This window comes from Dama dama, chromosome 12 (genome assembly GCF_033118175.1).
Source record: "Dama dama isolate Ldn47 chromosome 12, ASM3311817v1, whole genome shotgun sequence".
In the NCBI taxonomy this organism is placed as follows: domain Eukaryota; kingdom Metazoa; phylum Chordata; class Mammalia; order Artiodactyla; family Cervidae; genus Dama; species Dama dama.
Window position 1 is genome coordinate 2,372,495 of NC_083692.1, and position 24,144 is coordinate 2,396,638.

General features: G+C 46.8%; 1 protein-coding gene across 7 annotated transcripts in view; it reads left to right on the plus strand.

Annotated features, from left to right (window-relative positions):
• Positions 1 to 24,144, plus strand: part of TTC7B (tetratricopeptide repeat domain 7B) — a 265,869-nt gene that overhangs the window by 74,416 nt on the left and 167,309 nt on the right. For all 7 annotated transcript variants that reach the window (XM_061156423.1, XM_061156424.1, XM_061156421.1 and 4 more), the window contains exon 5: positions 12,174 to 12,295. In XM_061156423.1, the coding sequence (XP_061012406.1) occupies positions 12,174 to 12,295 (122 nt within the window). The remainder of the gene's footprint in view (positions 1 to 12,173; positions 12,296 to 24,144) is intronic.

Consider the following 24,144-nt stretch of genomic DNA (forward strand, 5'->3'; position numbering starts at 1 on the left):
CAGTTCTATGTCCAGTTTTTTAAGAAATCTCCACACTGTTTTCCATAGCGGCTGTACTAGTTTGCATTCCCACCAACAGTGTAAGAGGGTTCCCTTTTCTCCACACCCTCTCCAGCATTTATTGCTTGTAGACTTTTGGATAGCAGAGAGCGGGAGCTGGTTTTAACTTTATGTGCCGTCATCATTTTACAGCGTTGAAGGGTTCTGTGTCTGTCTTTTTTCAGTCAACCTTACGTCCAGACTTCAAAGAGGGGTCTCCCTAGCCATCCAGTGGTGAAGACCCCGCCTCCCAAGGGTCGGGGAGCGAGAGTCCCCCCTGCCTGGGGCCCAAAAACCAACACAGGACACGGGTGCGACTTTGCAGCAAATCCCGTGAAGACTTTAAAACGGTCCGCATCAAAAAAATCTTTTCCAAAACCAAAAACAGAAAACTTTACTTTCATGACTATGTAATATGTTATTAAGTGGATGGCCTCTGTGACGTGATTCACTTACAGCTGGGGATAGCCTGTTTTATAAACTGTTTTTGTAATTATAACCTGTGATGTCACCTTCCTTGAGGCAGCGTTTCCTTTGCTTGGCATTGTTCCCTAAGGGCTGGTTCCCGGAAGCGGGGACAGTTCTACATTCTCGTTACTAGGTATGGTGCACAATTGTCTTCTGCAAGTCACACTGACCTCGTCTACCTGCGGCAGTGCAGAAGGGTAGTGGTTGCTTTGCAGTCTTGACAGGGTTGCGTTTGTTTCAGAGTTACTCTGCTGATGTGCTGGGTAAAAACTGTACCTTGCAGTTTTGGTCTGCATTTCCTGTTAGTCAGGTTGAAATTCTTTCCATCTATTTGCTTATAGCCCTAATTCTTTTCTTTTTTAATTTAAATCACAGCATTATTGAGATACGATTCACATACCTTAGAATGTATCCATTCAAAGTGTTCCATTCAGTACCTTTCAGTAGTTGCCAAGTTGTGTAATCATCGCCAATATTTAATTCCAGAACATTTCATCACCCCCAAACCCTGTACCCATTAGCTGTCAGTCCTCATCTGCTTCCCGTTTCCCCAGTTCTATAGACTTGCATATCCTGGACATTTCCTATAAATCAAATCTTATAGCACATGGTCTTTTATGACTGGCGTTTTTGGCTTAGCCTAGTATTTCCAGATTCATGCGTGTTGCGGCACGTATTGCTACTTCATTTCTTTTTAAGCCAAACACTATGCCACTGTAAGGATATGCTACATTGTGTTTATCCATTCATCATTTTATCTTTTATCATTTGGATGGTTTCTACTTTGGGCTGTTACAATAATGCTGTTATAACAATGTTATTTGCATATAACATTTTGTGTGGACAAATGTTTTCATATTTCTTGAGTATATTCCTGGGAGTAGAATTGCTAGGTCATGTGATAACTTTATGTTATATTTCTTTTTTGTCTCTTTATACTTTCTCTCTGATTTTTGGATGTAGTATTATTCTATAATTTGAATAAAGCTTTTACATCATAAGTATGTTAACCCTTTATCATGTTTGCTGTGAATAATTTCCCAATCAGTAATTTTCCATTTTTAAATTGTTCATAAATTTTAAATCTGTATATAATAGTTGAATCTGATTATCTTTTTATTACATTTATTTCATAGTTTTAAAGCTAAAATATTGGGATAAGCCTTCTCTAGGATTTAAAGAGTTTTCAGCCATTTTCCATATTTTTTAAAAAGAACTTTCAGTTTCCAAAATCTTCTTGGAGAGATTTATTTTTGTGTGTAATGTTAGATATGGCTCCAAATTAATATTTTCCTCAAATTTCAGTGCCACTTTAAGAAGATGTTATTTTTCCATTTTCATATTTTCTGTTATGTATTTTAAGTCATTAGTAAAATTTTAGACACAGTAGTCATTTCTGGCTTTCCTGTTTTGTTCTGCTAATTTTATACTGAGCCAGCATGACACTATTCAATAAGTACTTCTTTATGATATGTTTTAACATCTGAAAGGATTAGTAACTACTTATTTTTTAGGATATCCTTTGTCCTTTTCTGTTGATACTTCTAAATGTATTTCACAATAATTTGCTTCTAGAAAAATTCTCTTGGGACTTGGTTGAATTTTTATTAACTTTATACATTGGTTTGGAGAATTACTTTAAGTCTTCACTCATCTGTGACCATGGTACCGTCTTCCATTTTGCAAGACCTTTTGTTTTACAGATTTCAGTAGATTTATTATACTCCCAGGTTTTTCTATTTGTATTGCTTTGTGTATAGGATCTTTTTTTTCTTTTTATTTTCACATATAACAAGACTTTGATTTTTTTCAGTTCAATTACAAAAATATTTAATAAGTGCCTTCTTTGTTCTGCACACTGTTCTTGACCCAAGGGGCATGAGAATGAATTAGCCATAGAGCGTGTTCTTAGGAAACTTAGTGTTTTCTGAGGACACTGGTCCATAAGCAGTGTGCGGGCTGCTTTGGTGGGGAACACTTGGAGAATTCTGCAGGCCCAGAGCAGGGTCTTAGACCAGTGTGGAAGTTCAGAGGTGGCTCCTGGAAGAGATGACCCCTGAGCCGAACCTTGAAGACTGGCAAACATAGCAATACAGGATTATTAGCCACAATACTAAACTCTATAAAAACAGAGTTGATTCTTTTCATTTTTCTAAGAATATGAACATATGGCCGAGGAAAGATTTTTGTTCTTAGTCTTTCTTCCATTCTGGATTTTCCATCTTATCTCTTTCATGCGCTATCTCCAGACTTTCCTAAACCTGTGGTAACATGAAGGTGGTGGAAAGTATCCTTATTTTGTTCCTATTTGAAGGTGATACTTTATTAGATCTCCAGTAAGGATTTTAATGTTTATGTGCTCATTAAGTTTTCCATTTGCAGTTCACAACAATGTAAGTATGTATTATTATCCCCAATTATTCAGATGAAAACAGTGAACATCTGAGAGATCAAGGGATTTGTCCTAAGTCCACACGTGGTGAGGACTGTCAGAACCAGGCCTTGAAGCTGGGCCTTTTGACCTAAAATCGCTGGCCCCGGCCGCTTGCTCTCACGCTTCCTCGGGCGTGGGGTGTGTGCTTCCGCCAAAGCAGGCTGCGCTTGTTGGCAGTCCTCTCGCACGCAAGTCTTTATCCACAGGACCGGTGGTGGCTTCGATGCTGCCAGACAGCGCTGCTGCCCAGACCCCTGTGTCAGAGGCTCTTTGTGAGGAAGGGATTAGGTCCGAGATGCTTAGACGTCAGGGCAAACTCGGAGCTGAGTTATTCCCTCTGACTTCTCCCTGGCGTTCTTCTCGTCCTGCCTCATCCTGGCAGTTCTGACCTCCTGTCTTCTGGACTGTGCTCTGCAAACAAACACAGATTAATAGAACAGATGGGGAGGAGCTGGACAGCAGAGTCAGGAGGACCTGAGTTTCAGCACCAGCCCTAACACTTGTCAACGATGTGATTTGGGCAACTTGCTCAGTGGGGCAAAGTCTCAGTTTCCTCTTCAATAAAAAAGTAATAGTGTGCATTTCGGTGGGTCTTTGTGGGGGGAAATAATGACATAGCCTGTGTGCCTACAGAGTGCCTAATATCTAAGAGGTTATTTTCTTATGACATTTTCCCCTGCGTTTCTTATTGTCCCTGCAAATTTACTCATTCATTTATTTACTAAGTATTTTATTCATTTACTACATTTACTATGTGTAGTGTATGCTTACCCTGCATCAGACACTGAGGTACACTCTGAATGTGTTAGTAAATGGGGTAGACGTGGCCCCTGACTTTACAGAAGTTGCAGCACTGAGGAGGGAGAAGCCAATAATCGAGTAAAAAATACATTGATAAATGCAACAGAGGAATAGAACAGGATGCTGTGAGAGGGAGTAATAGAGATAGATCTACCTTATGGCAGCGGTCTGGGCAGGCCCTTTTGAGACGTGGCCATCGAGCTGAGGTGAGATGAGAAAGCACCCAAGAGTCACATGGTCCAGGTTGTTATAAAAATTATCCAGGTTGTCATAAAAATTATCCAACTGCTTGTGGAGGGTGGAGAGGACGTTAAGGAGCTAGAGAGGATGTGGAGACTCTGTTTTAGGAGGCTATTAGAAATCTAATGGGAAGTGATGAAGGTTGTAGTTGTAGAAACGGATGATACAATACTTGAGAAATAATTAGGAGGGAAATAGTAATATATCAGGTGTGAGGGTGTGCCAGGGTGTCAGGGCTCAGCCCCCGGTGTCTGCTTTGGACGGCCGACCGGGAGAGCACAGTCAGCCCCTCGGCATCTGCGGGCATTGCTCCCAGGGCCCCCTGTGGACTCCAGCAGCTGCTGATGGCCAAGCCCCTTATGTAAGATGGCGCAGTGCAGTCATCCGTCAGTGTCTGTAGCCGTGGAACCCGTGGGGAGAGCGGGGCAACTGTATTTATACGATCGGGGTGATGATAGAGGCCTCCGTTTGTGCAGAACCTGGGCTCTAGGAACATAATCACGCTGAGAGGGTGTCTGCTGGTGGAAGTTAGGTGGCTGCTTTCCCAGGGGGGCATGCTAGGGGCTAGGAGAGTGATGCTGGAAAGGGGACCTTGCGGAGAGCCCCATTCCTGAGGCTCAGGTATACAGACCCTTCCTAACCGGACCAGGAGAACCGAGCTCGCCCCCGCCCACCGCAGCCACACAGCAAGCCCAGCACCAAGCCGTGTGCGAGAGCGCAACACTGCCAGGGCAGGGGCGCGAATGTGGGAGACACGCCTCCGAGCACGGGCAGACAGACCGCTGAGCTCTGAGGAAGCCCCCGGCATCCCGGCCCACGGTGACACAGCTCAGCATCCCTGTGCTCGGGGGGTCCGAGGCCTGCGGTGCACTGGCAGTGACCCTAGAGACAACGAGACCCAGCGCCAGCTCACGTACTGGCGAGGTTGACTCCCCACACTTAGGGCCTGATAAGGGAAGTGCCCATTTTCAAGTGTAAATGTTATTTACCTCACCTTACTTCTCTGTACACAGTTATCAACATTAAATGAAAATTATAAAATACATATACGCATATATACCACCAGGAATAAAACAAACCACTGTGAAGACTAATAAATAGAACCCAAACCAGAGACGACCCCGGAACCATCAGACAGGAACTTTAAAGTGTCCTTGAGTTATAAGCTAAAGAGTGTTGTGGAAAAGATGTGTAACGTGCAGGAACAGATGGAAATTTCAGGAAGGAGAAGGAAACTATAAAAAAGTATAACTGAAATGCTAGAAATAACAAAACGTGACGTAAGAGACAGAGAACTTCTTGGTAGCTTATTAGAAGACTGAATACAGCCAGGAAAAAAACTTTCATTTGAAGATGGGTTAGTAGCGATTACTCAAGTGAAACACAGAAAGGAGGAAAGAGTGGGGAAAAACAGCACAGAGCGTCCAGGAGCTGTGCGAAAATATCACATACGTGTCTGCTGCCCCAAGAGGAGAAGAGAGAGAAACTGGGACAGAAAAAATATTTGGAGAGAAAATGGTTAAGAAGTTTTCAGAATTACTGAAGCATAGCAAAGAATCTCAGATCCAAGCGTCTCAGAGAACCCCAAGCAGCATAAATACAAACACATACTTAGACACATCATAGTCAAACTGTTGTAAATCAAAGACAAAAGCCTTGAAGGCAACCAGAGAAAGAGAAACTTTAAATTCAGAAGAATAAAGATAAGCGATATAAGATATACTCAGAAGATAGTATGCAAATTAGAAGCCACCGGAAAGGCAAGATATGTTTTTAGAACCAACAAAAATTGACAGGACGCTTTGCCAGCACACCTGTATGACAAGAAATGTTAAAGAAATCCTTCAAGCAAGAAAAAATACAGATCCGCACAGTGAAATGAAGAGCATCATAAATGGTTACACTGAGAGTAGATATAATTCCTTTAAAAGATAATTGCCTAAACTAAAAATCTTAATGACGGATTGTGGGATTTATAACATAGAAGTAAAATTTGTGGCCATAATAGCAAAAAGGATAGGGGAGGAAGTAGAAGCATATCCAGGCCAGAATACTGGAGTGGGTAGCCTTTCCCTTCTCCAGAAGATCTTCCCAACCCAGGAATCGAACCCAGGTCTCCCGCATTGCAGGTGGATTCTTTACCAGCTGAGCCACAAGGGAAGCCCAAAGTGTTTATACTATATATGAATTGGTGTAATATAATTTAGATAAAGGCTGTGAAAAGCCATATTGTAAAACCTAGGGCAGCCACTAAAAAATAAGGAAAAAAAGACATAATTAACCAGCTGATAGTGAAAATGAAATGGAATCACCAATCCAGAAAAAAAGAAAACAAAGAGAGAGAAAAAAGATAAAAAGAACATATGAGACAATAAAAAACAATTAGCAAGATGGTTCCAATCACATCAATGATTATATTAAATGTAAATTGTCTAAGCACCCCAATTAAAAGGCAGAGATTTTCAGACTGGACAAAAAAGTAAGAGCTACTATATGCTATCTGCAAGAAACTATTTAAATGTTAATACATAGGTAGACAAAAAGTAAAATTATACACTAGGCAAACAATAAAGCAAAACTAGAGTGGCTGTGTTATATCATAAGGTAGAATTAGGAACAAGGACTGTTACAGGAGATAAAGGAAGTATATAATAAAAGGAGTCAATTCATCAGCAACACATTATAATCCTAAAAGTATGTAAACCTAATAATAGAACTTCACGATATATATAAAACAAAATGTATAGAAGAATTTATAACATTAAATTCTTACAGTAGAAAGGAAAAAAAATTTCAAATCAATGATCTAGATTTCCAGCTCAAGAAACTAGAAAAATAAGAACAATTAAAACCAAAATAAGCAAAAGGAAGGGAATAGTAAAGATTAAAACAGAAATTAGTGAACTGGAAGGCAGATAAACAGTGGAGAAAACCAGTAAAACCACAAGTGGATTCTTAGTGAAGATCAATAAAATTTATGTAAACCATTAATAATATGAACAAAAAAGAGAGAATATATAAATTATCAATACCCAGATTAAAAAAGAGGTGCTATAGGTCTATAGATATTAAAAGGATGTAAGGGAAAATTATGACCAACTTTAACACCAATAAACTTGATCATTTATAGAAAATAGACAAATTCTCTGAGAGATACAAAGTACCAAAACTCACTCAAGAAGGAATAGATGGCCCACTCCCCTTAGGTTAGCTGGGTCCAGGCTGCAGAACTATGGAAAGTTCTAAGAGCCCTAGTGGACAAGAGCCAGCCTCCCCCTTGCTCTGCAAAACTGACCAGGGGCTTTGAGGGTGGAGCAGGGAGGCTGAATTATGAATGAAGGAAATGGAATTTATCATTAAAAACCTTCCCATAAAGAAAGCTACAGGTCAGGTTGGCTTCCATGGTGATTTCAATGAAGAGAGGTTCAATTTAAGGGAGACATGATGCTAGTATTATGAAAGCTTTCAGAAAATCAGGTAGGGGTAAAACACTCCCTGACTAAGTTTATGAGAGCACTCGTTGATTCCCAGGTGGCCCGGCGGTAAAGAATCCCCTGCAGTGTAGGACACGCAGGCTCGATCCCCGGGTGGGGAGGATCCCCTGGAGGAGGAAATAGCAACCCTCCAGTATTCTTGCCTGGGAGATCCCATGGACGGAGGAGCCTGGTGGGCCACAGTCTGTGTGGTCACAAAGAGTCAGACAAGACCGAGTGACTAAACAACAAGTCTCATGAATAGATGCAAATGTCCTCAGCAAAATACTAGCAAACTGAATCTAGCAGCATTGAGAAAAAATGACATACCACGAGAAAGATCCATTTCAGAAATGCAGGGTTGATTTAACATATGGAAATCAATTACGTAATACAACATATCGATAGAATAAAGGAAAAAGGTGCATGATAATGATAACCTCAGTGCAGTAGATTCAGGGAAAGCATTTTGCAAAATCCAACACATTGCGTGATCAAAAACTCAACAGACTAGGAATAGAAGTTATTATCTTCAACCTGATAGAAGGCATCCGTGAAACATCTAACCATGTATATAAAGGTGAAAGAGCGGATGCTTTCCTCCCAAGATCAGGAAGAACACAAGGATATCTACTCTTACTACTTCTGTTGACTAGAGGTTCTAGCCTCGAGTCAATTAGACAGGAAAAGGAAATAAAAGGCATCCAGATTGGAAAGGGAGAAGTAAAACTATCTTTATTTGCAGATAACATGTTCTTGTATATAGAAAATCCTAAAGAATTTACACACACAAAACTATAACTAACAAATGATTTCAACAAGTTTATAGGATACAAAGTCAGTATACAAAAATCACGTTTATTTGTATCCACTAACAATGAGCAATCTGAAAGTGAAATTAAAATTACAATTCCAGTTATAATAGCATCAAAAAAGATTAAAGTAATAAAAAGAAGTTCAAACATTATATTCTGAAAACTATAAATTACTGTTGAAAGAAATTTAAAAAAAATACCTAAATGGAAAGGCAGCCTATGTTCATGGAACAAAAGACTTAATTTGTCACAATAACAGTACTCCAAATTTATCTACAAATTTAATGGAATCCCCATCAAAATCTCAGTTGCCTTTTTTTTTTTTTGCAGGAATTGATAAGCTGATTCATAAATTAATATGGAAATGGAAAGGACCAGAAAAGCCAAAACACTCTTGAAAAAGAACAAAGTTGAGGGACTTATACTTCCTAGTCTCTAAACTTTCTACAAAGCCACAGTAGTTGAGACAGTGCATACAATTAGTATTCCTGAAAAATAAAATGGAAAAAAATTAGAAAAAAATACAATTATATGATCAAAGAGAAATTCTTGAATTCAAAAAAGTAAGACTTTATTGAGCACTTGCTATATACTGTGCCAAGTAGTCTATCCATTTAGTCCACAGGACCACACTGAGGGAGGAATTCTGTCGCCAGCTCCATTTTTCCAACGAGGAGACTGAAGTTTAGAGTCTGTGCCTCGTCCATGGTGGTGGAGCTGGGCTCTGAGCTCAGAATGGCAGCCCGACTCCAGTGCCCGGCTTGACACTGCAGATCTGAATTTGTAGATTGAGAGCTCATGCTGTGTTCCAAGAACAACGGTGGCTGGCAAGACAGCTTCTGGTAGACTTTCTAGGCTTCAGGGAGAAAAGGACTCTCTTTGCAGATTGTCTGCAGGGAGGACGGCAAGGCTGGCTTCCAAGTTGTCCACAGCAACTTTCCGCATTGGTGACTGGAGTATCGTCTAGCATGTTCTGAGGAAGAGAAAGTGTGAAATCCAAGAATGTTGTAGTCAGATTTAGAGAGACAGAGACAAGAGAGAGATATTCTTGAACATGGAAGAATTTAGGACTTGTAGCATCCACGAGCCCTTTTTGGCGGTATTCCACCAAGCAGGAATTGATTTAAAATAGAGGATTAAAGAAACGGTGAATGCATTTCATTGATTGACTGATTGAGGTATAGTTGATGTACAATACTATATAAATTTTAGGTGTACAGTATAGTGATTCACAATTCTTAAAGGTTATATCCCATTGTAGTTGTTATAATCTCATTTATAGTATTTATAATTATAGTATTATAAATATTATAAAACATTGGCTATATTCCCTGTGTTGTACTATATATCCTTGGAGCTTATTTACTTTATACATACTGTTTTGTACCTCTTAATCCATACCTGTATCTGACCCCTCAGATGCATTTTAATATAGAACTGATGAAAAACAATTATGGGGTTGGACATAGTTGTTAGGAATTTTGGCAATGTGAAATAGTACTATAACAAAGCAGGAGGCTGAGGAGAAGTCACTGGAGAAGGTAGTATGAATATGTCAGTTTCCTTATTGCTATCATGGGTCAACAGATCCTGCATGGAGCTGAAATATGTGATTAAAAGAATGAGCCATGCACCCGAGGCAGAGCTGACTTATTGGAAAAGACCCAAAGCCGGGAAAGATTGATGGCCACAGAAGGGGGCGGCGGAAGATGAGATGATTGGATACTTTCACTGACTCAGTGGACATGAACTTGAGCAAACTCCTGGAGACAGCGGAGGACAGCGGAGCCTGGCAGCTGCAGTCCATGGGTCACAAAGAGTGGGCCCTGACTTACTGACTGAACAGCAACAAAGCGGGACGTCCCCGGTGGGCCAGTGGCTGACTCTGTGCTCTGAATGCAGGGGGCCCGGGCGCGAACCCCAGGGGACCAGATTCCGCTCGTCACAACTGAATAGTCCACACGCCACAGTGAAGATCGAAGGTTCTCGGTGCCTCAACCAAGACCCAGCACAACCAAATAAATAAACATTTAAAAAAAGAAAGGACCCTAATCTCTGTCTCTCTTCTCTGTCTCTTTCTTGTCTCTCTCTCTTTCTGTCTGTATACACATGTAACACATGCATGCAGGTACATGTTACACGCATGCATACGTATGATAAATATCAGGTGTGTTTTTCATTTTAGAGAGACTGTGAACTTTGTGCTAAAAAACACATTTTTCTGAAATTGAGTGCTTACTTTGGTTACACTTTTGTTTCTCCTGTTAAATTTAATTAAAATTAAATGTAATGGTTTAAAATTAAAACCAGCACATATCACAGTCCCGGTGTTTGTAAAATGATTTTTAATCTTTCTCTCCTCTTGGTACATATGTAGGCAGAGGTATGGGTTATTGTTCAATCAGTGTTCACTGGTTATTTCTATGTGATAGAATTTGGTGATGCTTTTTCATATTTTTTTTTGTATGGTACTGCTTTGTTTTTGCTTTAAAATAATCTTGGAGCTTTTAAACATTGAAAGCTATTCTCAAAAACAAGTGAAAGATAATTTTTTCAACAGTTTCAGCACTGGACTTCCACGTGGAAATGTCAAGGAAGTAGTTAGACATGAGTCTGGGATATGTCTGGATTAGAGACGATCAAGTTGGGAGGTGGCAGCTTGGAGGTGATTTCTGAGGAACAGGTGAGGTCATCTTGGGAGACTTAAGAGGGAAGGACGGGGGCTCAGAGGGGCACTCTGCCTCTCCCACGCTTAGAGGGCGGCTGGGGGAGGAGCCGCAGGGGGCCAGAAATGACGGTGCCCAGAGCTAGGATGAGCACCTACCTCTTAGCACTTGCAGAGCCAAGCGCTAAGTCAGGAAGGAGCCAGGCACTTCTGATAAGATGCTGGGATGTGGTTCAAATGTGAGGGTTGCCCACTTGGATGTCATCCTACAACATGCTGGTCATTGTCTGTGTCCTCTGCCTCCCCCCGCCGCACCCCAGGGCTCACAGGTGGAGACCCAGCAGTTGCTTTAACTCCCCTGGAAGGACCATTTCAAGACCTCGAGAATATCGGGGGTTTGGCTAACAGCTGGGGTTTTGAAGAGCTGCTGACTTGCAGTGGATGTCGGCAGCATGTTTGGAGAGCATCTGTGTGGTTTCTAAATGGGCCACAAGTAGCTTCTGGTTGATAAATGCTTTATTTGACTCGTGAGTTTAAAGAGAGTAACCTCTAACAGTAGATATGTGTTTACACTTCATTATGTCCCACTCCACTTGCAAGTCTTTCCCCTGATTAGTTTGCAGTCTTTCTGGCAGGGCTAAAGACGCCAACCTTTAAAACCTCGTTATCTGTTGACAGGCGGTCAGGTTTGGGGAGAGAGGGAGCTGAGGTCGTTTTTCTTCAGCTCTCTGTCCTTGAAAGTAGCTGACTGCCGCCCAGACCACGGCCGCAGCCCTGGAGCCTGGCGGATTCGCTGTCCGGTTAGTTCTTGGGCCCTTCCGCTCTTTCTGAAGCGCCGCAGAGCCTGCAGGGCCGAAGCCGCGGGCTGCCGTGACCTCAGCCCTTGGTGGGGACGGCCGCTTCCGCCCGTTGCTGGGCCTGCCTCTTTGCCGTGGAGCCTCTCTGTCAGCATCTCGGCCTTGCAGAGCCGTCCGCGCCGAGGCTCCCGCTGGCACCGTGTGCCCGTCCACGCCCTCCAGTGCTCAGGCCTCGTGCCAGGCGGAGCACGCCTGCCAGGGAGCAAGCAGCTGCCCCCCGTCGCACGGAAGCTGCTCTGCGCCGTTCTCCTCCCCTCCCAGGGCCGCGCACTACCCGCGTGTTTCAGTGTTTCAAGCCCAGCTGTGCGTTTGCAGGTAGGGTGTGAAGGAAGTAGGCTTGCATGCGGATCTGATTAGTTTTCCAATTTTCTCCCCTTCCAGGTAATACTTTCTAATATTCAGAACAGAAGTCCCAAGCCTGGCCCTGCTCCCCACGATCAAGAACTAGGTTTTTTCCTAGAAACGGGACTGCAGAGAGCCCATGTCCTCTATTTCAAAAATGGGTAAGCTGTCTTCTCTTTTTAAATCAAGTTCCTAAAGAAGGAAAGCAGAAAGCCTTATCATGATGTGTTCAGTTTAGTTATTATCCTGAAGCAGTTTGAAATATACACCACAACTGGAATTTCTTGAAGACAGAGTGAGCTCTTTTGTCTCTTCTCCACCTGGCTCATCACTTGCCTGGGAGATTCGAAGGAGGGAGAAGGGCGTGTGAATATAAGTCTCAGTCCCGAGCCCCGGGGCCAGGGGACAGCTGGGGGCCCAGACCCGTGCCCTCCCGCCCCTGGGGGGACCGTGCTGCCCTCCTGCCCCCGTGGGGATCAGCCGCCCTCCCGCCCCTGTGGGGTGCTGCCCAGGCCTCCCTGCTTTGCTGCGGGACACGTTAGTGAATCGGCAACCCTGGCCCACAGGATCGTCTCCTTCTGAATGGCTGGTCCCTTTAGAGAACTGGATTGCCAGGTATCAGACAGTTTTTGTGAAAGTCCATGTGGCTGGAGTGCCATGCAAGTGGTTTCTCTGTGAGCTGCCTCTGAAAGGGGATTTTAGAAGGTTCAAGAGCCTGAATGTAATAACAGACGCTGGTGCATTTGCCGTTTGCCGTCCTTCCGTGTTGCTCTTATGAGGAATGCGACAGTGCTGTTCAGACCTCTCAGCTGTCCCTTGTTTTGGCCTTCTGCTTCAGGATGGGTGTCCGTGGAGACCACGCTAGGTGTCTGACTCCCCCGAGGCTCCTCTGAGGCCACGCAGGGGGCCCCTTCCTCTAGGAATGGTCCCGTGGAGCTCCGAGCTACCGACGGGGTATCGGAAATATGGAGCTGCCCACTCTTCATTTTCAAGAGCCTCAAACCTTGAGGCATAGCTCACGGAAGTGGGATTTCATTTCTGCTTGGGGGCCCAGAGCCACATGCTTCTGTTTCCCTTTCACTGGGGAGCTAAGTGCTTATTTTCCAAATCCTGTTAAACAGTTTGTGGAGCAGGCCTGCTTTGCTCCAAAGGTTCGGATTGGCAGGGCCCACAAAAGGCTGCAGTAAACGCCTCAAGGTTTGGAATGGCTTGGTGGCTTTGGCTTAGAGATGCTTTCGAGTTTGATCTCATCTGTCTCTGACAGATCGTCTGAGTGATGGTGCATGGCCCCCAGGCTGAGTTTTGAGTTCTAGTTTCCTTGCTGTTATAAATAGAGGGAGAAGGGACAGAACATGGGAATATTTTCCTGGTGATCTTTTTGCTCCCTTTTCACAAACAACCGTAGTCATCACAGAGGATGCTCCAGCCTGGCTTTCCCTCCCTCTAACTGTGAGTGTGTGTGATTGACGGACAAGCCCAGAGGCTGGAATGAACTTCCTTGGGGCTTTCAGAAACCCCCAATCAGCAGCTTCTGTTGGAAATGCTTTGTGTGAGATTGATGAGGGTGGGCCGGCCAGCTTAGTTTCCTATTTGAAGCCTGCGCATCGAGGAGGAAGAAGCAGGGCCGTTGGGCTCAGCTCTCTTTTCCTGGACCTCTGGATGCCCCCAGCACCGAACAGGAAAATAATGATGATAAGTTTGCCGAAGGTGACAGATTACGTGCTGTAACTGCTCACTGGCTCAAGCCTCATTTCATCTCACCCGAGTTCAAGGCGATTCCCATTGGCATAGTCAGAGTTGGGGCACTGCTCCATTTTGAAGCCCCCTTCCCTCTTTGCTTGTCCTTTTGCTCGTCTCCCTGGGCTTTAAGGAGCAGTAACGCCCTGAGCCAGCGGCTGGGAAAGCCTCACCAGATCCTCAAGGCAGGGGCTGGGAGCAGTGACGAGAGCTGACCGGGATGGGTGGAGGCGGAGGCCAGTTTTGAGACCACAAGATCCGGGGGAAGAAGAGACCAGTAGGAGGTTCTGGACATACCAAGTGCCATCGGCTGCATACCTGGTGGTCCCTCAGAGCCCGAGGGCCACACCTGGGGGGCATCTGACAGCGGCCGCCCACCCCCGGTTCCTGCAGGGCACGTGGGGACAGACGGACCGGCCGCCATCCCTGAGCTCTGGGGGCTTCCCGTCCTGAGATGTGTTTGCTGCTTCAAAGTCTCACTCCTTTTTGTGTTTCTACATTTGAAAAATATGTATCTGGGAGGATATAATGGAAAGAATTTGACTGATTTTCAAGCATAGGAAGATGCATCATAGATGAGTTTAGCAATAAGAGATACACAATTGATAAAGTGTATCTTTTTCTTTAGAAATATGCTTAAATATATTCAGCTTTTTCATTGCCAAGCGGGTGACCTCGGGGCTCTCTCAGAAAGACCCTGGCCCTGGGACCAGTTCCTGGGCCCCTCCTGATGCCGTGGGTCTCTTTCCTCTTTACCAAGTACCCCCACCTGGTCATGATCCTCATGGCGTCACCTCGGCCACGTCCACCCGCGCCCCGCAGTGTTGCCTGTGTTTCACACGCTTGGCTTCTGCGCTTCTGACCTCAGTCCTCTTGGCTCTGCCCCGCTGCAGGGGAGATGCTGTGTGCTGGGCTTCGGTCTGACCCTCAAACTGTGGCCTCATCCACTGTCCAGCCTGGCTTGTGAAGAAGCACTTGACCCCAGGATGAGGCATGGCTGGGGGTGGTTCCCAGCTTCCACTGTGGTGTTTTCTCATCCCACTTACATACATCATGTGAAATGCCGGGCTGGATGACAAGCTGAAATTAAGATTGCTTCGAGAAATATCAATAACCTCAGATACACAGATGATACCACCCTAAGGGCAGAAGGTGAAGAGGAACTAAAGAACCTCTTGATGAGGGTGAAAGGAGAGTGAAAAAGCTGGCTTAAAACTCAACATTCAAAAACTAAGATTCTGGTCCCATCACTTCATGGGAAATAGAAGGGGAAGAAGTGGAAACAGTGACAGGTTTTATTTTCTTGGGCTCCAAAATCACTGTGGACAGTGACTGCAGTCATGAAATTAAAAGACATTTGTTCATTAGAAGGAAAGCTATGACAAACCTAGACGGCATATTAAAAAACAGAGACATCACTTTGCCAAGAAAGGTCCCTATAGTCAAAGCTATGGTTTTTCCAGTGGTCATGTACGTATATGAGAGTTGGACCATGAAGAAGGCTGAGTGTCAAAGAATTGATGTTTTCGAACTGTGGTGTTGGAGATGACTCTTGAGAGTCCCTTGGACTGCGAGGAGATCAAACCAGTCCATCCTAAAGGAAATAAGTCCTGGGTGTTCATTGGAAGGACTGATGCTAAAGCTGAAACTCCAATACTCTGGCCACCTGATGCAAAGAACTGACTCATTAGAAGAGACCCTGATGCTGGGAGAGATTGAGGGCAGGAGGAGAAGGGGATGACAGAGGATGAGATGGTTGGATGGCATCATGAGCTCAATGGACATGAGTTTGAGCAGACTCTGGGAGAAGGTCAGGGCAGCCTGGTGAGCTGCAGAGAGGGGTTGCAAAGAGTCAGACTCGACTGAGCAACTGAACAACACCATCACACTTCTCGTCTGCCAGATCCTCTGCCCGCCCCCCCCTCCCCGCCCCTTCCTCTCCCCGCTCCTTCCCTTCTCTTTTCTTCCTCACCCCTCCCCTCCTCACTCCCCTTTCTCTCTGGCCCCCTTGGAGGGAGACAGCACCTGCTCTCACGCGGCCCATGTATCCTGGGCGTGGTCTGACTTGGCACACACCCATGTGGATCTCACCTCCGTTTTTCTCATCCCCCTGGGTGGCAGCTGCAGGCCTGTTAAGGCTGAAAAAACATCTTGCTGAGGCTTTGCTGCTGAAGTCAGGAGGAGAAGGGGACGACAGAGGATGAGATGGTTGGATGGCATCACCGACTCAATGGACATGAGTTTGAGTAAGCTCTGGGAGTTGGTGATGGACAGGGAGGCCTGGCGTGCTGCAGTCCATGGGGTCGCAAAGAGTTGGACACCACTGAGCGACTGAACTGAACTGGAACTGACGCTTTGCAGAGGTGAAGTCAGAGTGCGTTGGCCTCAGAGGGCCAGCGGCTGCTGCTCTGAACTCCTCAGATTGCCTTGCCCATGGCAGGCCCCCGGATGGGGGGCCGCGTGGGTGCTGGAGCCAGAGGACCTGATGAGGAGCCAGCGCTCTTCCCAGCTGGGTGTCGGTTTCTTTATCTGTGTGTGTGCTAAGTCTCTTCAGTCGTGTCTGACTCTTTGTGACCCCGTGCACTGTAGCCCACCAGGCTCCTCTGTTCGTGGGACTCTCCAGGCAAGAATACTGGAGTGGTTGCCATGCCCTTCTCCAGGGGATCTTCCCAACTCAGGGATCGAACCTGCGGCTCTTATGTCTCCTGCATTGGCAGGCGGGCTCTTTGCCGCTAGTGCCCCCGGGAAGCCCTTCTTTATCGGCCAAAACACCCGAGAGCTGCGGTGAGCTGCAACCGAGAGAACGCGCGTGGGAGCACTTGGTGCAGCGTCGGGCGGGCAGCCAGCGGTGAACTGTAATTTCCGCTGATGATGATGCCCGGCTGGCTGTCCAGCTGGAAGCGGGACCGCAGGCAGGTCAGACTCCAATTCCTGAAGCAGGCGTCGTTCACTTGATTGCAGAGCCTCACGCAGCAGCGTTCTCAAGGAAGGGCATTTGTTTATGACCGCTGGTGCGTGTGGTCTCCGCCTGAGAAGCATCGCGATTAGCCTGGATAACCCCCAATAACCGAGGGCCACGGCTATGTCTCAGAGAAAGGAGGAGGGGCTGACCATTCTGGGCAGCACAGCCAGCGGCAGAGGAGCGGCCTGGGGCTCCCCCAGCTTTCTAGGAGAGGAGTGTTACCCCTCCCCCACGGCTTGAGTCCCTGACGCCAGAATTGCCAGAGCAGCTTGAGCTGGGATGCTGTTTATTTGCTCCACGTTGATTTAGGAATATTCAACCATGTCCTGGCCTTCCCAGGTGGCTCAGCGGCAAGGAACTCACCTGCCAATGCAGGAGATGCAGGTTCGATCCCTGGGCCGGGAAGATCCCCTGGAGGAGGGCAGGGCAACCCACTCCAGTGTTCTTGCCTGGAGAGTCCCAGGATCAGAGGAGCCTGGCGGGCTAAAGTCCATGGGGTTGCAAAGAGTCAGACAGGACTTAGCAGCAACAACAAATTACGCCTTATAAACAGAGCAGCAAAGGAGAGTGCTAGCAGCTTTTCTTCCTGTCTGCCATGTCAGCTGTTCTGCGTAAGCCAAATGGATTGTATGTAGTGTGTGTTTTGCCTGGTTCTGAATTGGTTTTAATTCAGGGAAAGTGAAAGTGAAAGTTGCTCAGTCGTGTCTGCCTCTTTGTGACCCCGTGGACTGTAGCCCACCAGGCTCCTCTGTCCATGGGACTCTCCAGGCTAGAATACTGGAGTGGGTTGCCATGCCCTTCCCCAGGGGATCTTCCCAACCCGGGGATTGAACCCGGGCCTCCTGCATTGCAGGCAGATTCTTCACCATCTGAGCCACCGGGGCGGCACGGGGAGGGTGAGGGTGGGGATAAATTAACGCGAGAAGGCCCATGAGCATCCGAGCTGGGAGATGCGCCCGCTGGGCTGTACTCCTTCCTGGGTCGCATCGGGAGTTCTGCGTGGGAGGCCGTGACTTGGAGCACGTAGGAGGGCCGGCAGTGTGGTCAGACTCCTGGGGTCGGGCTTCCCTGAGGCTTGCAGCCGGGCCAGGCAATAGAGGGGGGAGTGCGCCATTGTAGTCAGTCACCAGGATGCTTTGTTGTTGTGTTCAGTTGCGAGGTCGTGTCCGGCGCTTTGCAACCCCATGGACCTCAGCACACCAGACTCCCCTCTCCTCCACTATCTCCCGGAGTTTGCTCAGATTCGTGTCCATTGAGTCAGTGATGGTATCTACTCATCTCGTCCTCTGTCGTCCCCTTCTCCTTTTGCCTTCAGTCTTTCCCACCGCGAGGTTCTTTTCCAGTGAGTCAGCTCCTCCCATCACGTGGCCAGAGTACTGGAGCTTCAGCTTCAGCATCAGTCCTTCCAGTGAATATTCAGGACTGATTTCCTCTAGGATTGACTGGTTCGATATCCTTGTAGTCCAAGGGATTCTGTGTGTTGGTTATGGCTCTGTGCATCACCACTTTGTGCCGGCTTTAATTAGACCACTAATTACCACTACACGTTGACTTGTAAAAGTTTTTAAACTTCCCCAGTCATCTTGTTGACCTTTGCAACCGTTCAGCCCTTCTCAGTGTAGCTTGGAGTCAGCAGGCAGGAAGAGGGCCGTGAGGCTGGCCATGTCCCCTGGGTGCTGAGCTTCCTGGGTTTGTGGCCTCAGGGAAGCAGGAGCTTCAGACGGGCTCCTGCAGCCGGGGAGGGGGCGTTTGCTGGATGCGCTGGTCTCTCCAGGCTCCGGAGCAGAGTGACTTGGTCCTGATCTTTGCCTTCTTGCCTTCAAAATGTCTTCCTTCTGGTGGGGATGGAAGTGGTGGCTTTTTCAACTGCGCACTCATTTTTGCATTAAGAAAAGAGAAAATTCAGACACTTTTCCATAAGCATTTATTTAGTATATATCAACTTTTTGTACATGACATTTCTCAGGAGATTCAGAGAGTAAAAGGAAATGAGCCTGCACCTGGGAGATGGTAGGAGAAAAGAAACAGGGGAAGACGCCCCATGTCACTTTAGAGGTGACGGCAGAGAGAATGGTAGGGGACTCCCCTGGGCTGGCAGCTAAGAAGCCTCCTTGTGAGGCGAGGGACGCAGGTTCCGTCCCCGGTCGGGGAACTAGGAGCCCACGTGCAGCAGAGCAGCTAAGCCCGTGCACCACCACGAGGGTCCACGCGCCGCAAGAAAAGGTCCTGTGTGCAGCCAAGACCCGACACATCTGAATAAATTTAATACTTTTTTTTAAAAAGGAGCCCACCGTGGAAGAACACCTAATCACTTTAACTGAGCTGAAGTTTGCAGGCCATTCATTCATTCAGTATTTATTCATTCGTTTCATGAGGATTGAGCGTAGCCCTACCGGGAACCAGGCCCGCTCTCAGCACTGGGGCTTTAACAGTGAAAAAGAGTGACAAAGTCCCTGGCCTCCCAGAACTCCGTTTCTGAGAATTAAATAAAACGAGCAGTTTCAGGAGAGTCGGTGCATGTTGAGACAGAGGAAGTCCAGCTTGTCACAGAGGCAAACAGGAAGCTGCATGTTGAGACAGCTGCAGGTTTGGGAAGGGGGAGACAGCTTTGGAGAAGTGGGCTTGAGGTGATGGAGGTGCAGACTGGGGGGAGTCGGGGTACATTCCGACTAGCTGATAGGAACATGGGGTTAGAACTGTGCTCAGTATTCTCCATGGGAAACCAGGGGGCTCTGTGGTAAAGAGCCTGCCTGTCAATGCAGGAGACACAGGATACTCAGGTCTGATCCCTGAGTCGGGAAGATCCCCCGGAGAAGGAAATGGCAACCCAGACCAGGATTCTTGTCTGGAGAATCCCATGGACAGAAGAGCCTGGTGGGCTATAGTCCATGGGGTCACAAAATGTCATATAGGACTGAAGTGACTTAGCACAGATACACACAGTATTGTATGCATTCTGCAGGGTACGAGGAAGCCACTCTGCTTGGAGCAGAGGCTTGTATAGAAACGTATAGGTTTTTCTGTAAACCTCCCAGCACAGGACCTGGCCTGCAGGAGGTGAAATCAGTCACCTAACAGCTCTGCTGTGTGCCGGGACTGTGCGTGGTCCTGAGTTGATTAACAGAAGATGCATAGTCCAGGTTCTCAGGGAGGATGCAGTCTAGTGAGGGAGATGATAAACAAGTAAAGCCGTGCTTAAAATCACAAATCATAGTAAGTGCTAGAAAACGCAAGAGTGCGGCAAATAACAGAGGGCACGTGTTTATGTAAGGTGGTCGGGAAGGCCTCCTGAGGAAGCGACAGGAGACCAAGCTGTGAAGGATGAAAAGGAGGCGGACATGCCAACAGCAGGAGAAGGAGTGTTGCGAGCAGAAGGCCCGCCACGTGCGAGGTCTTGCCCCAGGGAGGAGCTTGACGTGTTGAGGGGTCTGAAGAGTCCAGTGGGGCGGAAGCGGAGGTGGAAGGGGAGAGTCCCGGACTCCCCCGGTCTGGCTGACCCTGAAGAAGGCAGACCTACTACGGCGGCGTACGGTGGGAGAGGGGTGGTCGTCCAGGGGAGAATCCCCGAGTCACCGGAACGAAAGCGAGGGGACAATGGGGGGCAAGGCATAGAGGCTTCCCTCAGAGACGACAGCTGTAGCAGGGACAGAAGTGCACGCCTCGGAGGCGTACGGGGTGGTGGGTGTTCTGTCCGAGTGTGCGGGGCTCGCTTGGGTCACAAGTTGGGCGTTTCAGCGCATTGGTGATATTTAAAGCCCTGGACTGGATGGAGTCAGGGAGGGACAGAGTGTAAAGAGAGACGCCCAGACAGCCCAGGGCCCAGCAGGCAACCTCCAAGAGCCGGGCGCTGGGCTCGGGGGAGGGGCCCACCGGGGAGCCACGGTTGGGGGACCAGGAGGGGCGTCCCCGCGGAGACCTGGGGCGTCACCCGTGGCCAGTGATGCTGCGATGTTCGTGAGGGGAAGACGAGGCCCGGGGTGAGACGCCGTGCACGGCATTCCTGACCTCGACAGGACTTTCGCTGGACGGTCAGAGCCGCAGCTCGACTGGGGAGAGAGGGCAAACACAATGGTGGTGTCCGAGGCGGGTTGCTTTCAATAAATGTCATTTCCTTTCCTATTTCCTTTTCCAAGTTGGCTTCTTGCTGGAGGATGGATGGTGGAAAGATGGAGGAAGGCTAAAAGCTAGGCTAAGGGCAGGGAATTCATTCTCCAGGTGTGGAGGAGGTTGAGGTACCAGGAAGAGCCCAGACTAGGGTGGTTCATTTGGCCAGAATCTAGTGCCAGAACAGTCATGCCCCGATGCCAGTCAGACGTGGTTCATTTTACTTGGATTTTGGCCACAGGCTACATACACTGTGGTCTCAGCAAGAACCACGTGTGTGTGTGACTGAGAGGAAGATGGGGTTATGGAGGGAGTGGGGGTCCATGTAGGTGGCTGCTTCCTTTACTTACAGCAGCTTTGGGGGATGTTTTTGGACCAGTGTGAGTCCTGCAGCCTGGCCACCATGCCCACCCCGGTGATGCCTCTTGTCCTTCAGGCAGTCTTGAGTCTGGAAGATTTTGGGTCAACCCAGCCAGCTGTGCTAAGCACTTCACACAAGTCATTTCAGTAATAAGAAAACTTTTCATAACAGTTGAGCTGATGGTCACTTAGACAATCTGAAAATCCCAGAGTCCACGTGGGTGGCTGTTCTTCCTGCTGTTCAGTCTCCCAGTTGAGTCTTTGCGACTCCATGGACTGCAGCACGCCAGGCCTCCCTGTCCCTCACCATCTCCCGGAGTTTGCCCAAGTTCATGTTCATTGCATCAGTGATGCCATCCCCCATCTCGTCCTCTGACGCCCTCTTCTCCTACTGCCCTCGATCTTTTCCAGCATCAGGGACTTTTCCAATGAGTTGTCTGTTTGCATCAGGTGACCAAAATGCTGGAGCTTCAGCTTCAGCATCAGTCCTTCCAGTGAATATTCAGGGTTGATCTCCCTTAAGGTTGACTGGTTTGATCTCCTTGCTGTCCAAGGGGCTTTCAGGAGTCTTCTCAAGCACCACAATAAGAAGGCATCAATTCTTTGGTGCTCTGCCTTCGTTATGGTCCAGTTCTCACAATCACATGTGACCTCGGGGAAGACCATAGCCTTGACTATGCGGACCTCTGTTCGCAGAATAATGTCTCTGCTTTTCAACACACTCTCTAGGTTTGTCATCACTTTCCTGCCAAGAAGCAATCGTCTTCTAATTTCATGGCTGCAGTCACCATGTGCAGTCATTTTGGAGCCCAAGAAAAGAAAGTCTGTCACTGTTTCCATTGTTTCCCCACCTGCTTGCCACGAAGTGATGGGACCAGAATTAGTTTTCTGAATATTGAGTATAAGCCAACTTTTCCACTCTCCTCTTTCCCTTTCATCAAGAGGCTCTTTAGTTCTTTGCTTTCTGCCATAAGAGTGGTGTCATCTGCATACCTGAGATTGTTGATATTTCTCCCGGCAATCTTGATTCCAGCTTGTGCTTTATCCTGCCCGGCTTTTCAAATGATGTACTCTGCATATGCGTTAAACAAGCAGAGTGACAACATACAGCCTTGACGTACTCCTTTCTCAATTTGGAACCAGTCTGTTGGTCCATGTCCAGTTCTAACTGTTCCTTCCTGACCTGCATACAGATTTCTCAGAAGGCAGGTAAGGTGGTCTGGTGTTCCCATCTCTGGAAGAATTTTCCACAGTTTGCTGTGATCTACACAATCAAAGGCTTTGGCATAGTCAATAAAACAGAAGTATATGTTTTTCTGGAACTCTCTTGCTTTTTCAGTGATCCAGCGGATGTTGGCAATTTGATCTCTGGTTACTCTGCCTTTTCTAAATCCAGCTTGAACATCTGGACGTTCATGGTTCATGTACTGTTGAAGCCTGGCTTGGAGAATTTTGAGGATTACTTTGCTAGCATGTGAGATGAGTGCAGCTGTGCGGTAGTTTGAGCATTCTTTGGCATTGCCTTTCTTTGGGATTGGAATGAACACTGATCTTTTCCAGTTCTGTGGCCACTGCTGAGTTTTCCAAATTTGCTGGCATATTGAGTGCAGCACTTTCACAGCATCATCTTTTAGGATTTGAAATAGCTCAACTGGAATTCCATCACCTCCACCAGCTTTGTTCATAGTGATGCTTCCTAAGGCCCACTTGACTTCACATTCCAGGATGTCTGGCTCTAGGTGAGTGATCACACCATCGTGATTATCTGGGTCGTGAAGATCTTTTTTGTATAGTTCTTCTGTGTATTCTTGCCACCTCTTCTTAATATCTTCTGCTTCTGTTAGTCCATACCATTTCTGTCCTTTATTGAGCCCATCTTAGCACGAAATCTTCCCTTGCTATCTCCAATTTTCTTAAAGAGATCTCTAGTGTTTCCCATTCTATTGCTTTCCTCTATTTCTTTGCATTGATTGCTGAGGAAGGCTTTCTTATCTCTCCTTGCTATTCTTTGGAACTCTGCATTCAAATGGGTATATCTTTCCTTTTCTCCTTTGCTTTTTGCTTCCTTTCTTTTCTTTTTTTTCCAGAGAATAAACTGTTTATTAAACAAGGCAACGGCAACAAAGGTCTTCTCCCTTCAGAATCCCTTGTATTTAATACAGCTTTAATCAAGAAAAGAAAACATAATCAAGAAAAGAAATGCAAGAAATATGTACAGGTAGAAAAGGCGTACCAATAGAAATGCAACGTTAATTGAGGGGGAGACAAAAGTGATGCTTTGTAGTTGCCGGGATGTCTCTGGGGGACAGCAAGTCAACGCTTATCAGCCTTCCTCAGAAGAGACCGTTTTGATTAATATCAGACCCATCTGACTCAGTCTATTAAACCCTGAAGGAAGGATATTCTTCAGATATAAAAGATATGGCTTTGATTAATAATTCTACCCTATTGCCTTTCCAGGCATTAGCAACTGTGTGACCCCTCTAGAAAGGGAGCCTTTGAAATTGAGGAAGACAGGCTTCCTAAAACACTCAAGTTCCTCCACAAAACCACTTCTCGGCGCTCCCCCCTGGGAAGGGACCCGAGCTAAGAAGGTGTCACCACTGGAGAAGTGGGAACACGACTTACATAATTTATTTCACTGTCTACAGATTGAGGGTCAATTACTCGTGACATAATTCCTGGTTGAAGATAATGAGATCTTAGTAAAACTGACAAAAGCCTAGACAGGGAGTGAGTGGTACTACGGTCCGTGCTGCTGACCCCGAGGTCTGACACCGTTTACACCACAGCCCCGCGAGCGCATTTCCCTTTGCTGCCAGTGGGTTCCCAGGTGTGACGAGACCG